The sequence below is a fragment of the Diceros bicornis genome, chromosome 17, assembly GCF_020826845.1.
Source record: "Diceros bicornis minor isolate mBicDic1 chromosome 17, mDicBic1.mat.cur, whole genome shotgun sequence".
Taxonomy (NCBI): Eukaryota; Metazoa; Chordata; class Mammalia; order Perissodactyla; family Rhinocerotidae; genus Diceros; species Diceros bicornis.
In genome coordinates this window covers 19,943,296-19,959,538 of record NC_080756.1, presented here as the reverse complement: position 1 = coordinate 19,959,538, position 16,243 = coordinate 19,943,296, and the positions used below count along the sequence as shown (strand labels likewise).

General features: G+C 43.3%; 2 protein-coding genes across 2 annotated transcripts in view; both read right to left on the bottom strand.

The window, feature by feature from the left end:
• The window catches only part of NCKAP5L (NCK associated protein 5 like), a 51,228-nt gene extending 38,608 nt beyond the window's left edge, over positions 1-12,620 (bottom strand). Inside the window, exon 1 of the mRNA XM_058558310.1 lies at positions 12,546-12,620. The gene's annotated coding sequence lies outside the window, so the exon portion shown is untranslated. The remainder of the gene's footprint in view (positions 1-12,545) is intronic.
• BCDIN3D (BCDIN3 domain containing RNA methyltransferase) lies at positions 7,402-12,809 on the bottom strand. Its single transcript, XM_058558314.1, has 2 exons — positions 12,546-12,809; positions 7,402-8,919 (listed from the first exon to the last, which is right to left on the bottom strand). The coding sequence occupies exons 1-2, from the start codon at positions 12,777-12,779 to the stop codon at positions 8,275-8,277; spliced, it is 879 nt and encodes a 292-aa protein (XP_058414297.1). The 5' UTR covers positions 12,780-12,809; the 3' UTR covers positions 7,402-8,274.
• Positions 12,810-16,243: the final 3,434 nt, after the last annotated feature.

The following is a 16,243-nucleotide window of genomic DNA, read 5'->3' as shown; positions in this document are numbered from 1 at the left end:
CACTGTACACACATCCTTGCATACTTATGTGAGTATATCCACAGGATGAATTCCTAGCAATGGAATTCCTGGGTATGTGCAGTATACATTTTCATATACATTGGCAAATTGCTTTCCAAAGTGGCCATGCTAATTTACATTCCCACTAACAAGGTATAAGAATACCTATTTTCCCACATTCTCACCATCACTATTTAAAAAATTCGTGAAGACTGTTCTAAGTGATGAAATGTTCTTTCATTGTTTTTATTTGTATGTAATTAATGGAAGTAAGATTAAACAAGTTTTCGGATGTTTATCTGCCATTATTTTCTGTGACTGTCTTTTTCTAATAGAGGTATAAGAGTTGTTTGTATTACATAGAATGAAATTCCCCCTTTGTCACAAAGGGGGAATTCCCAATAGTTTTCCTAGTTGGTAGCCTGTCATGTGACTTTATTGGATATTTTTTTCTTTGCCTTAGGTAGTCAAAATTATTGATCTTTTCCTGTATGGATTTTGGGTTTTCTGTTTAGAAAGTACTCCAATTTTTAAAGTTATTTTTTCTCTGTTTATGGTTTTCTTTTTACTTTAAATATTCCATCCAGAATCTACTTAAATGGCGAAGATCATGTTAGCTCTCACTACTGCTCAGAATGACATCTCCATTCTAGACCAGCCAGTCCTATCTACTTTTTTTTTTTTTTTTTTTTTGGTGAGGAAGATCAGCCCTGAGCTAACATCCATGCTAATCCTCTTTTTTTTTGCTGAGGAAGACCGGCTCTGAGCTAACATCTATTGCCAATCCTCCTCCTTTTTTTTCCCCCCGAAAGCCCCAGTAGATAGTTGTATGTCATAGTTGCACATCCTTCTAGTTGCTGCATGTGGGACGCGGCCTCAGCATGGCCGGAGAAGCGGTGCATCGGTGCGCGCCCAGGATCCAAACCCAGGCTGCCAGTAGCAGAGTGCGTGCACTTAACCGCTAAGCCACAGGGCCGGCCCAGTCCTATCTATTTTCAATGTACAAAACACCCATTCCTGTGTACACTTGCCAAGAGGTCCCTTTCTGCAGGCTCATGGGGCATGCTCCTTTCCCTCTTGTCCATCATTGCAAAAGCTATATTCCTTTCAGGGACAGCTCAAATCCCATATCCTCCAGAAAGTCTTCCATGCCCATTGTAGCCCACAAAGATTTTTTTCCTGAAGCTCACATGACTACATAATGCCTTACACGAGCCTCTCCTTTTCTCCTCAACTTTAACATGTTTGCTGAATGAAGCGAATCTAACCTTTGGAAGTCCAGGGTTTTTTAATCTACTTTTCTCTACCCCCTAAAGCAGCTAAAAGTATGCTGAGTATATGGAAGGAATTTGATAAAATACTTCTTGATTTGACATAAAAGTGTATGTATTAGCCGCACGTGGCTAACAGCATCTGAAATGTGGCTAATGAGCATCTGAAATGTGGCTAGTCCAAATTGAGATGAGCTGTGAGTGCAAAATACACATCAGATTTTGAAGATGGCATTAAAAAATAATGTAATATCTCATTAATAATTTTTCTTTTTTTTTTTGTGAGGAAGATCAGCCCTGAGCTAACATCCGATGCTAATCCACCTCTTTTTGCAGAGGAAGATTGGCCCTGGGCTAACATCCATGCCCATCTTCCTCTACTTCATATGGGACACCGCCACAGCATGGCTTGACAAGTGGCACGTCATTGTGCACCCGGGATCCGACCCTGCGAATCCCGGGCCCCCGAAGTGAAGCATGTGCACTTAACCACTGCGCCACTGGCCAGCCCCTCATTAATAATTTTTATATTGACTACATATTCAAATGATAATTTTTGGATATATTGGATTACATAATTTTTTTCTAAAGTTAAAGTATATCTAGGACCATTCTCTATTCTTGTCCCTCAAGAAGTCTCGTCATGCTTGGTGTTGGCTCCTAAATTAGGCTCGTTTGAGGGTAAACAAGATGATCTTTTCTTGGAGCCTAAGATATTCTGTCTCCAAGGGCTCTCATAGGCCATTATGCAATCATTACCTTCTTGGTACCAGGGCCTCACCTTTATGAGCACTATTTACACATCCTCTTTGAAACTAACTGCTGCAGACTTAAAATACAGTTGTTCCTCCCAACAGGTCAGGTAACTGCTCAACCAATAGAAATGTTAGTAGGAAACAGGTCAGGTTCAGATGCTGAAGTGTCTCCCAAAGCTTTTAATGACTGAAGATTCCTCAGTTAACTATGAAGATGGAGCCCCTGCCTATCCCTTTGGTCACTGGAGCCATTTTCTGCCATCAAGGAGTTATTTGGGACAGGTGCCACTTGGCTTGTAGCCTCATGTCATTGTAGTCAGAGGCATTAGTTTCCTGTTCCTGCTGTAACAAATCATCACATTAGTGCTTTAAAACTACACAAATTTATTCTCTTACAGTTCTAGAGGTCAGAAGTCTAAAGTCAAGGTGTTAGCAGGGGAGTTTCTGCATTCCTTCTGGAAGCTTCAGGGGAGAATCCATTTCCTTGCTTTTTCTAACTGCATTTCTTGGCTCACAGCCCTTCCTTACATCACTCTAACCTATTGCTTCTGTCATGACACCTCTTACTGTGGTCAAATCTCCCTTTGCCTCCCTGTTAGAATAAGGACACTTGTGATTACATTTAGGGCCCATCCTGATAATCCAGATTAATCTCCCAATCTCAAAATCCTTAATCCTTAATCAAGATCCTTAAACTACATATTTGTACACATCTACAAAGTCCCTTTTGCTATCTAAGGTAGCATTCAGTTTCCAGGGATTAGGATGTGGACATTTTGGAAGACCATTATTCAGCCTGCCACAGACACATACACATTTCTTCACATTGCCTCGGTGAAGGGAGAGAGCACCATCAAGGTCACAAGTTTTCAAACTGTTTTTAAATTAAGATCAACAGAGAAGTAGGTAAATTCACACCTGTAACCACTCTGATCACTCTGAGACCATGTTCACCAGCAATGATCACTCCCTCCCAGCACTGCTTCCTTTAAAATGTTCTGTATTGCTGAAGCTTAACTCCTTATTACTTTCTCATCCTAAAAAACAAATTATTAGAGATAGTAAGATGCATGTGTTCTATAAAGATGAGATGTTTTTCTCATAATCCTTTGATCTAACAAGCATAGTTGTGGTCTATGGCATGCTTACAGAGTGCAATAGCATCTTGCTTTTGTTTAACACTATAGTCTTCAAAATCCCTTAATATCCTTTAGCTCATTTGGGCATTGGAAAAGGAAGGTCTTGTTATTTCAGTTGTACAGATGAGTACACTGAGGCTCAGAGAGGTTAAATGACTTGAACAGGGTAGTCATACAAGGAGCTACTGGCAGATCTTGATTCCAAACCTGATGTTCTTTCCACTGCACCGTTCCAAGGCCACTCAATCCCAGGGGGCTGAGAAGGATCTGACTGATCTCGGAATCTTAATACATCCTGGAGTTGGCCTTGAAATCCCTACCTCCTGAGCATGAAACAGACTGAAACCCACTTTTAGGAGGTCCTGCCTAGGGGTCAAAGCTAGGGGCAGACTGGGAATCTCAAGAATTCAGGGGGAGGTTAGGGTTGCTGGCAACTCAAGGGTATAGTGAGAGGGCAGTTAGGACCGAGGGAGACTTAACAGTGTCTGTGTCTCCTATATGTGGCTGACACTTACTTTTCCAAAACACCCATATGAGGGCCTAGCCTGTTTAACTGGTAGGCAGCAGCAGGGGTTCTACTCAAGTGCTCAACCTAGAATTAGGCCTGTCTTCTACAAGGGAAATTCTAAGAACATCAGGGATAGCTAAGAGTGGCCTAGTTGGGTTTCTTATTCCCAGGTCTGAACCCATAATTGGAGGAAGCATAGTAATTCTGAAGCCTATGCTCTGTTACACTGGCTTTCTGGAGTCTCTTCCCAATCTTGATTTCTGTGACATTTCAAGGTGTGGCAGCCAAGGCCCAGACTCTGCAACCACATTGCCTAGGTTCAAAGCCCACCTCTGCCACTTAACTAGGTGTGTGACCTTGGGAAAGTCACTTAGGTGCTGCAAAATGGGGATAATAATAGTATCTACCCCCATAGGGTTGTTTCAAGGATTAAAAAAGTTATGTTGTCTGGCACATGGTGCTACATTATCTTTTTTGTTTTTTTCTTCCTGTTTCTAACCAGACCTCTTTTGGTTCCCTCTTCTCTCACTCAATAAGTATGAGCAGCTCTCAGACCTAAGACCTGGTCTCCTCCTGTCATACCCACTTATTTTTGGAATTTACTACTCATTAAATCTCAATCACTCTTATATGAATAACTTACAAATTTTTATAGCTAGTCTTGATCTGCTCTCCTCTCCCAAACCATCAATAATCAAGGCCTGGAAATGGACATTTTATCTCAAAGATATGTTTGAGAAAACATACCTCAAACTTGCAGGCCAAAGGCCAAGCTTATTCCCCTCTCAACTTTCTAATTTCTCCCCATTTTCACGGTTTTCTGGGCAGTCTTTTGCCCAATCATATATCTCCCTTTTCTTCTCAATACTTAAATTCAGGTGCATTTCTCTTTTGTTCATTCATATATTCATTCAACAAGTAATTTCCAGCTGCCTGCCATGTGTCAGACATTGTGCTGGGCCTAGTTGTACAGAGATAAGTTGGGCTTGAGGAGATCAGTCTTGTGGTGGTGGGAAAGAGGCATATAAACAATTATAATATGATGAGGTAAATACTATAACAGAAGCTTCTACATGAAGTCCCCACTAGAATGCAATAACAAATGCAAAGTGCTATAGGAGTTGGGGAAGATTTCTGAGAAAATGTAACATCTGAGCTGAAACCACTGAAGGTTTTTAAGCATAAGACTAGTTAAATATGTGAGAAAGGGAACATTGGCAGCAGGACAGAGAAGGGATTGGAAGATAAATGAATTAACACAGAAACCTGATAGGCACCAGTCACATGGATGGAATAAGCGGGACTTACATGTTATTGGTAGAATTTACTAAACTTTGTGACTATTTCAGGGCCGGCCCCGTGGCTTAGCGGTTAAGTGCGCGCGCTCCGCTGCTGGCGGCCCTGGTTCGGATCCCAGGTGCATACCGACGCACTGCTTCTCTGGCCATGCTGAGGCCATGTCCCACATACAGCAACTAGAAGGATGTGCAGCTATGACATACAACTATCTACTGGGGCTTTGGGGGAAAAATAAATAAATAAATAAATAAAAAATAAATAAATAAACTTCGTGACTATTTCAATGTGGGGAGTATAATTGAGGAGAACCAACTGAGGTTTGTAGCTTAGGCAATGGGTAGATGCCAACAATTGAGATAGGATTAGGTTTGGAATGAGGTAATGAGTTTGCTTTTGGGATGTGTTGAATTTGAGCTGCCTAAGAACTATCTAGGGGGATATGACTACAAAACAGGAAAAATATTCATCTGGAACTGTGAAGGGGGGGCTACCAATATATTTGGGAGTTATCAGCATATAGGTAGTTGTTAAAGGTATGGCAGTGGAGGAACTCACCCCAGGAAAAATTTGTAGAAGAGGACTGGATGGACCCTAAGGAACTCTAAGCAATCAAACTGTGGAAATGTGGTCTGTTTTGGCTTGCATCAGAATCATCTGGGGTGCTTGTTAAAAACAGATTCCTCATCGTGAATGTATTTAATGCTGCAGAATTGTACACTTAAAAATAGTTAAAATGGGTAATTTTTGTTATATGTATTTTACCACAGTAAAAAAATGCAAAAAACTAAATCAAACCAAACCAAAAAGATTTCTAAGCCCCCTTCCTGACCTGAATCACTGTTTCTGGAGATGAATCCAGGAGTCCCAGGTAATTCTTAAGCAAATTAAAATTTGAACCAATTGCTTAAGGAATAGAGAGAAACTAAGAGATAGGAAGAGAATAAAGGGAGAGTGGCTCAAGAAGGAAGAAGGGGTCAATAGTGTTGAATGGTGCCATGGCCCAGGAGGAATACTGAAAAGAGGCCTCAGAATATGGCACTCAGGTGGGCAATGATGAATGGGGAGGTGAGGAAGCAGAGGCTGTGGGGTGTATTCTTCCAAGAGCTTTGCTCACATCTGGTGGTGAAGAGATGGAAGGAAAGATTGCATAACATTGCGGCGGAGCTAAGACAGGAAGTTGACGGTTTTGAAGATGGGAGAATTGAGCATGTTCGTAGGTGGACAGAAAGGAGTCAATAAGGCCAAGGAGACACCAAGGGGATCCTCAATAAAGCACAATTTGGGAGAGGTTGGGATCAGAAACTTAGGCAGAGGTTATTTGGGGAAAAATCTCACTGGGTAAGTTTAAAAGTGAAAAGGTGGGAAGATGAAGGGGTTCAAGACTGAGGGCAAGGGGCCAGCCCTGTGGCTTAGCGGTTAAGTGCGCGCGCTCCGCAATTGGCGGCCCAGGTTCAGATCCCGGGCGCGCACCAACCCGCCGCTTCTCTGGCCATGTTGAGGCCGCGTTCCACATACAGCAACTAGGAGGATGTGCAACTATGACATACAACTATCTACTGGGGCTTTGGGGAAAAAAAAAGGAGGAGGATTGGCAATAGATGTTAGCCCAGAGCCGGTCTTCCTCAGCAAAAAGAGGAGGATTAGCATGGATGTTAGCTCAGGGTTGATCTTCCTCACAAAAACAAAACAAAACAAACAAACAAAACAAAACAAAACAAAAAGACTGAGGGCAAGAAAAGACTTCCTGACACAGCAAACAAGAATGGCACTAGTTGGTGATGAGGTCATCTGCTTAGATTAATGGAGTAGGGACACAGTCACAAGCCTGCAGAGGGGTAAAAATCTGGAAGAGTCACTAGGATAAAAGCGATCAGGAGCAGCAAAATAAAAAGACTGAAAAGTAGTATTGGAGTCTAACTGAGATTGGAAATGGCACCAACCACACAATTATCCCGTACAAAATAGAAAAATTGGTTTTTCCCAAATGAAGGTTTTGGTTCTATCCTCCTGTTTAGGGACTATATTGGCTTCTGCTCTCTCATGCATAAAGTTCAAATTCCTTAGCAGGAACTTTTACTAACTTCTCCATTAATAGGTCCAACCTCTAATTGGTGGTTCAGACTCTCTTGTTCCCTGCTCCTCCTTCTGTAACTTCAGTTCAGAAAATAATAGGATCTTACAGATTCTGAAGCTCATCAATCCAATCTCCCTTCTTAGCTAGGTATGTTTGGTTTTCCATCTTCTCTCCACCAAACAAATCTTTCTCCATTTTCCACTTTCCCTTGGATTCAACTCACAGGTGTTTTAAAAATCAAAACCCCCCTGACAGACATCAGTGACACCTATCCCACAGCATTTATGCTGTAGTCATCCAATTGTAGACTGCATTTTATGCATGCTTCCTTGCACATATTCCCACCCCCATACTGGTGTGTGCCCCCCACCCCCATATTGGTGTGCTTTAGCAGAGGACGCTGACAAAAAAGTCCTGCATTAACTGACTCGCTGGCATGTTTTCTGTTCTGAGCTTGGATGAGGTTCTTTTTCTGGAGCTGAAACCTCCCTGGATAAAGTGGTTAAAAGCAGAAGTTTCTTATCTACCCCAGATTCACAGGGCATTCTCAACCATACTCAAGTCACTTTTATTATGTATAATACATAATTATATATATAGTAGACAATCCCACTTCATTCATTTCATTTGTACCAGCTGGATTTGGGGTTCATAATTTAAACCTTTTAAACATCTTTTAAATGCCAGTCAATGCATCTTGGTTAGTATCTGTAACTGCTGTGCTGAGCTTGGGCATGTTGGAGACTTAACGTGCTCCGGAAAGATAAGATGTTTTCCCTACTAACCCTCTCCTTTAGCTGGGCCAGTGGCCCTTCATTCCAGATTGTATTGTGAGGTTTTGCTAGAAGGCAAGATGAGAAAGTCCAGAAGCCAGATTAGATTCAAGGAGCCCAGGGAACTGATACATTCTAAGGCTAGCCTGGTCCAAGTCTTTCTAAATAACCACCAAAAGCAGCTCCTTCCATATCCCAGAACCAGGATCACTTTTTCTAGGCCATCTCAATCCAGACAGACCAGCTCATTGCTCCACAGATGTATTGTCCTCAGGGATCATCCCAAACAATGGGGAACAGATACTGATTCTTTCAGTTGCATGTCTTGGACATTTTGCCAAAAGCTTCTGCCAGGTTTTAAGGCTGCTTAACTATCAGGAGTTAAAGAGAGTGAACTTAATTCTTAGTATAAAACCCTTTTAATATCTCTTTCCTAATTTTCCCACCCTCCCATCTCACTGTCTCCAGAATGTTAATCTGTTCCTTTCTCTCCCTTCTTCTATCAGTGATTCAGGGATTGGATGAGTCTCTGTGGTTTGTTTTGCCCTGAAGAGCAGAAGGCTTCGGTCCCAGCTGGTGTTGCCAAAGCAGCATACTAATTCCATGCCATGGTCCTGGGTCAAAATCTGTACAATCTGATTGGCCATATCACCTCGGATGGCAAGGGAGTGGAAGTGGTCAAAATCATGGAGGCCCAGCTTCCGGAGACGCCTTGCAGCTGCCCGGTAACACTTCCAGGGCTGTGGCTCCACAAGGAGGTAGCGGCAGAGGGAGGAAAGGTGGGCCAGGAACTCCCAGAGGCCATGGTCCCCATGGTTCAGATGAATCCACATGGTTATCGACATGCAGAAGCCAATGTCAAAAACTGAACGTCCAAACTGGCTTAGGAAAGAGCTCAAGAGAACCTTCCGGGTCCTTTGGTTCATGAAGTCCAGGGTGATAAAGGTCAAGGCATCAGGAAAAGGGCATTCTTTTTCAGCTCGCTCCACCAGGTCTGGATCTATGTCACAGCAGAGGAAATGGAGTTCTCTTGAGGCATCTGAGCAGGTCTCCCCATCACGTAGGGAAAGGAAGTGTTTGTATAGAGCCACACTCAGATCCTAGAGGAATCCAAAAGAGCTTTGTCATTGCAGCTCTCAACCAGTGAATGGAAGAGAAACCTCTATCTTTTATCCTCCCATTGAGACTGCCACTTACTCCTAGCTTTACAGGATGTAAGGCTCCTAAACTACGGTCTAAGGAGGGTGCCCGAAAAATTTCCCCCAGAGCAGGCTCTCAGCGCCCTCCTGGGGTCTCAGGCTGAAATGCATCCTCTCTCTACTTTCCTGACACTGACGGTAGGCTGGGTTGTATGGCTGAAAGTCACAGCCCAATGGATGAAGCCAAGGAAGCTACAGCAGTATTTTCCATATGCTGGCAGACTCACTATCTTTTTCTTTTTTGAGGTATCTCAGACCGCAGGGAGGAGGAAAGAGTTCCAGGGGCATAACCAGTGTTCCTCACCAGGAAGGTGAAGAATTGAGTAAGCACCATCTTACAAAAACCTGCTTCTCGGACCTGTGGTTGGGAAAGTCTGAATTCCAAAAAGTCCTCCTTCAGCCTTCACTCTACAGCTTCAATTTTACAACCTGTCTTATGCTTCACCACTCCCTTCTGAGATTTATTCTGCTTCTGCATACATTAGTCCCAAAGGTCACCATGGACCTCCTTCTATCCAAATCCAATGGTTTGTGATTTTCACCATCTTAGCACCGTTTTGACTCACCATCTCCTTTCCTTAACTTTGACTTCTATAACCATTATAACTAACTCAAATTTGTGTTGTTCTAATGCATTTTTTCAAGGCGTTTTTCTATTCACTATTTCATTTGCTCTGTGCAATAATCCTGTAAGGAAAATATTTATGTCCTTTATGCAAGAGAAGAAAGTGTGGCTGGAAACAACCCAGATGTCCAATAATAGTGGTGTGGATAAATAAATGTGGTATATTAAGATGGAATACTAGGGGGCCGGCCCAGTGGTGTAGCAGTTAAGTTCGCATGCTCTGCTTCGGCGGCCCGGGGTTCGCAGGTTCGGATCCCGGTTGCAGACTGACACACTGCTTGTCAAGCCATGCTGTGGCAGCATCCCATATAAAGTAGAGGCAGATGGGCACGGATGTTAGCCCAGGGCCAATCTTCCTCAGCAAAAAGAGAAGGATTGGCAATAGATGTTAGCTCAGGGCTGATCTTCCTCACACACACACAAAAAGATGGAATGCTAAATAGCAGTTGCAAATGAAGTAATTCAGCTTAGTATAGCAACATGGATGACTCTCACAAATATATAATGCTGAGTAAAAAAGCAAGACAAAAGAAAATACATAGCAAGCTTCCATTTATATGAAGTTCAAAATGGATAAAATTAAACTACATTGTTTAGAGACACAAAAGTAGTAAGCTATAAAGAAAAGCAAGGAAACAATAAAAGTCAGGCTAGTTGTTACCTCTGGGTGGAGAGGGGAGTTTATGAACAAGAAAAGACATATGGGGGACTTCTGGGGTGCTCACCATATTTTACCCTTGATCTGGACAGTGGTCATAAAGGTGACTGCTTTATAATAATTTATAAAGTATAAATTTTTGTTTTATGCACTTTTCTCTATGTGTGGCATAGTTCCCAAAAAAACCTGTATTTTAAAAATTATGGTTCGGGGACTAGTGACTTGTCCAATGTCACATGGTTAGTACACGGCAAAATTTAGGCTACATTAGGTACTTTCTTCTATACTAGTCTTCTCACACTTTAATAGGCATATACATCACCTAGGGATCTTATTAAGACAAAGATGCTGATTTAGCAGATCTGGGGTGAGGGCTGAGATTCTACATTTCTAATAAGCTTCCAAGTCATGCCGATGCTGTAGTTCAAGGACCACACTTTGAGTAGGAAGGTCCTACACTATGCTGCTTAATTTTTCTCCCCATCTCTCTATTTACTTCTCTGCTGTCTCCCTCCTCCTATCTGTTCTTGGGTGTGCCCCACGTTTGACCAGTCATTTCATCACATCAGTCCCTCCTCCACCACATCTCTTCATCTGCTCCATCCTCAATTCCCAAATCCTAGAGTCCCTTGGAAGCTTAAAAAAGAAAATACAGACTCAAGGGCTCAATACCCCAAGATCCTGATTCAGTAGGTGTAGAGAGTGGGACCTAGGATTTTTTAAAATTTAAACAAAGCACCCCATAAATTGTGGCACATCTATAAAACAAAATATTATAAAGCTGCTAAAAAAGAATGCAGTGACATGAATGATCCCCAAATTATTAAATGAAAAGCAAGGTACAAAATATTGTGCTACTATTTGTAAAACTAAAAGAGGTGAGATATACATAAATTTTTGTGTAAACATAGGACACATACCCCAGAAATTACAAATAGCAGTTGCCATTGTGTAGGGAAAAAAAGAGGATTTAGGGTCAGGAGTAAAGACTTACTTTTTGCTATATGTCCCTTTGTATTTTGAATTTTTTTCTTTTATCAAGTGCAAGCATCTCTTAAGTGCAAAATAAAAAGCCCCCTAAATGTACAGCCAGGTTTGGGAACCACTGCCCTAGTTAACTGCAACTATGTCCTTGCCTCTAAATGTGTATATATACTACTCTCAACTTTAAAATATCCTGTGGAAAAAAATAATATATCCTGTGGTTTCCTGATGCCTTTCATGAAATCCCAATCCTTAAGCCCAGTCTCTCTTTTCCATTGCTTTCCCCCTGATTTCCTATATCACTGTAGAGAAATGTTTGCACGGGATACCCAGACACCCACTCATCTGCTCATTCCAGCTTTGAGTCTGTATCCAAGTGTCCCCCTCCCCTTTATCAGTTGTGTCCCTATAGCCTTCAAACCTCCCAAGTCTCTTCTGCCTAAGGCCAGCACCCAATAAAATTCTCCTCACCCCCTCCCGCTCCCGGTCTGGAATGGAGTGAGGGTACTAACTTTCGAAGCACTTGCAAACATAGGGTCAGAATGCCTGCTCCTCTAGGATATCTAGTGGCTACAAATAGGTGTCAGAGAGACATTCCGCGATTTTGCCTGTGGTTTGACTATAATCATTCATTATACGCCTAAGAATACTTTGCGGTAAGATGTGGCAATGCCTTCTTCCTCATCCGGCAGGATGCTGTATTTTCCTTCTCGATCCTCTCCACTGTACTCAGTCGACTCATTACTTTTTAAATAAATATTCACTCGGCTCCAGGGTCCGTCCTGCACCGTATGGCACACTTATCTTAATTCCAGGCATGATTCTGTCACCCCTGGCTCACCTCTCCAGTAAACCAATCCCAATCCCAAACTCCCAAACGTAGGTCTCCGGAAGCCCCCTCTCCCTAGCCAGGTCGCCAGCCACGCTTTCCAGCGTGGGGGGCAAACGCCGGAAGTCCAAATACGGTCCTCCCACCCACCCACTGGGGGAGTGTTGGCAGTGAGGGGGCGAACGCAGAGGAGGGGACGCGGGAATTCGGAACGTAGTTGAAAATGATTCCTCCCCGATTCCTGAGAGAGATGGCAGTGGGGCCCTGGAGGTCAGGGAGCGGCAGCACGGGGTCGGTCAACGCTCCACCTTTCAACTCATTTTGGGAAAGTTGTGACGGATGTGACGCCACGCCCAAGCCAGACCCCCAGTGAACGCGGAGGAAGGCCACCGCTCGGCTCCCCGACCTCCGATCCCTCCCCCGGCACTCACCCCGGAGTTACACCCCACGTCGAGCCCCAGGATCGGCCTCGTCTCGGGACCCCGAGGGAAGAGCCGGCGAAGGAGCTCCGGGGGCAGGAGGCGGAGCCGTTGCTCTGGAGGGTGGAAGCGGGAATAATGAGGGAAATTTCCGAACGGGGCGGCCCCGGGTTCCAGAATTCGCCGTTCGTCTTCCGCCGCGGCCTCCTCCACGCCCCGGGTGGGCTGCTTCCTGGACGCCGCCATTAGCCTCAGTCTGGCCTCTGGGTCCCGCGGAAACGGAAGTCGGAAACCTGCGGCCGGAGGAGCGCGGCCTCGGCGCCGGCGCGCGTGCGTTGAGTGGCAGAGGAGGGTGGATATGAAGGCTGGCGTCCTCCGCGAGCGCCGACGCCGGGGGCCTGCGTTGCGGTGTTGAACGCTCACCACCACCTAGGCAGTGGTTAGTGGTATTATCCCATTTTACAGGTGAGAAAACAAGCGCAGAGAGGTTAAGTGACTTGCTCAAGCTGACGTAGTTTCAACATGGGCTACCCAGAACAAGGAGTTTGTTGGAATATTGGAAATCAGTTTTGGTCCAACTTCTTTCCTTTACAAATACGTTGAGACCCAGAGAGTAGACATTACTTGACCAGGGTCACACAGCGAATCTGTGATACAGGAACTTGCACCCGTTCATCGGATGGTTACAAGAAATGGTAGCCGGGACCTACAGGTCCCTTGAAGTGCCAGAAGACCCAGACCGCCCTGCCTGCCAGGTGGGACAGGTGGATAGAGGCAGCTGTAATCTGTGAGCTCCTTGAGAGGCAAGGACTATGCCTTAAGAACCAGCACTTAAGAGTGCTTAGCAGGCGCCAGACACCTTTCTAAGCCTTTTACGTGTATTAACTCATGTAATCCTCACATTAACCCTGTGAGGAAAGGGCCATAATTATTATTCCATTTATATATATAAGGACATTGGGACACAACGAAGTTAGTAACCTGCCAAAGGTCGCGCAATTTGAAATGATGGTACCAGCATTTAAACCCTAGCAGTTTGGCTCCAGAAGGTGAGCTTGCAACTATTACATATGTTTTTCTCAGCCTTGAATCCCCTATGCCTACCACAATGCCTGGCCCACATATGCTCAATAAATATTTGTTGAATGAAAACTCAATATCAACAAATGGTGTTGGGAAAAATGATATTAATATGCAAAAGAATGAAAGTGGACCTGTATCTTACACAAAAATCAACTCAAAATGGATTAAAGATTTAAATGTAAGCCCTGAAACTGTATAACTCCTAGAAAAAAACATAGGGGAAAGGAAGGCTTCCTGACATTGATCTTGGCAATGATTTCATGGATATGACACCAAAAGCACAGAAAACAAAAGCAAAAATAGACAAGTGGGACTATATCAAACTAAAAGAGTCTGCACAGCAGTGGAAACTGTTGATAGAGTAAAAAGGCAACCTATAGAATGGGAGAAAATATTTGCAAACCGTATATCTAGTAAGGGGTTAATTTCAAAAATATATATAGAACTTCTACAACTCAATAGCAAAAGAACTAATAACATGATTTAAAAATGAGCTGGGGGGCCTGGTGGCATAGCGGTTAACTTTGCACATTCTGCTTCGGTGCACCGCCTGGGGTTTGCGGGTTCAGATCCTGGGCACAGACCTACGCACCGGTTATCAAGCCATGCTGAGGCAGCATCCCACATAGCAGAGCTACAACCCCACAACTATGATACACAACTATGTACTGGGGCTTTGGGGAGAAAAAAGAAAAAGAAAAAGAGGAAGATTGGCAACAGATGTTAGCACAGGGCCAATCATCCTCAAAAAAAAAAAAAATGAGCAAAGTGGGGCCACCCAGTGGCCTAGTGGTTAAGTTCGCAGGCTCCACTTTGGGGGCCCAGGGTTTGCAGGTTAGGATCCCAGATGGGGACCTACACACTACTCATCAAGCCATGCTGTGGTGGTGTCCCACATACAAAGTAGAGGAAGATTGGCACAGATGTTAGCTCAGGGACAGTCTTCCTCAAGCAAAAAGAGGAAGATTGGCAGCAGATGTTAGCTCAATCTTCCTCACCAAAAATAAATAAATAAATAACAATGTGCAAAGGACCCTAATAGACATTGCCCCAAAGGAAGACATACAGATGGCCAAAAGGTTTATGAAAAGATGCTCAATGTCACTAATCATCAGGGAAATGCAAATCAAAACCACAACGTCTCAGATATCACCTCAGACCTGTTAGGATGGCAGTTATAAAAAAAACAGAAAAGACAAGTGTTGGCAAGGATGTAGAGAAAGTGGAACCCGTCTATACTGTTGGTGGGAACGTTGAATGGTGCAGACTTTATGGAAAACAGTATGGAGGTTCTTCAAAAAATTAAAAATAGAACTACTGTATGATCCAGCAATCCTGTTTGAGTATTTATCCAAAAGAATTGAAATCAGAATCTTGAAGAGATATTAGCACTCGCATGTTCATTGCGCCACTATTCACAATAGCCAAGATGTGGAAACAACTTAAATGTCCATCAACAGATAAATAGATAAAAGAAATGTGGTATATACATACAATGGAATATTATTCATCTTAAAAAAGAAGGAAATCCTGCCGTATGTGACAACATGGATGAAACTTGAAGATGTTATGCTAAGTGAAATAAGCCAGTCACAGAAGGACACATACTGCCTGATTCCACTTCTATAAGGTATCTAGAATAGTCAAACTCATAGAAACAAAGAATAGAATGGTAGTTGCCAGGGGCTGGGGGGAGAGGGTAAGGGAGAGTTGCTAATCAACGTGTATAAAGTTTCAGTTATGCAAAATGAGTAAGTTCTTAGAGATCTGCTGTACAACAGATCAGTGCCTGTAGATAACAATACCATTTTGTACACTTAAAAATCTATTAAAAGGGTAGTTCTTATATTAAGTGTTCTTACCACAATGAAATAAATTTTTTTTTTTGTGAGGAAGATCAGCCCTGAGCTAACATCTGTGCTAATCCTCCTCTTTTTGCTGAGAAAGACCGGCTCTGACCTAACATCTATTGCCAATCCTCCTCCCCTTTTTTTTTCCCCAAAGCCCCATTAGATAGTTGTATGTCATAGTTGCATGAAATAAAATTTAAAGAAACAAAAACAAACTCAATAGAGGATACAAGTACATGACTAAAGCCAGGTCTGTTTTGGGAAAACTAAAATGGAAAAAAGAAAGGAACTGAGTGGAAACAGATATGGTGGAATGGCGAAAGGCAAAATGTGGGCTGAGTCAGAGATAGGAAAAAAACAGAACTGGTAAGGAGAGAAACTGAGGGGTCAGCCTGGGTAGCAGCCTCAAGTCAGAAGCCAGGATGGCCCAGAATATCCGACAGGTTCAGCCAGGGGTCAGTAGATTGTGCTGACCTCTCTCCACCTGGCCGGCCATTTTAAAGGGGACTTCTGCCACATGAGGCCAGCAATTTGCTGAACTTCTAAGGGACTGGAGCATGACCTCTGCAGAGAGTGCCATCAGAGGTTGAAATGGGTCCTGTCTGTTTTCCTCCCAGTTTTTACTTCATACTTTGATCTCTGCCTGATCTATTTGAGGCAGTAAGTTAATGACCAAAAGTCACAGTGGAATTGAGCAAACCACAGTACTCTGCACAACTTCCAGAAAAGGATGGGAGGCGGAAACAACCACACTGGTACCATTTCTCTCTACCAAAA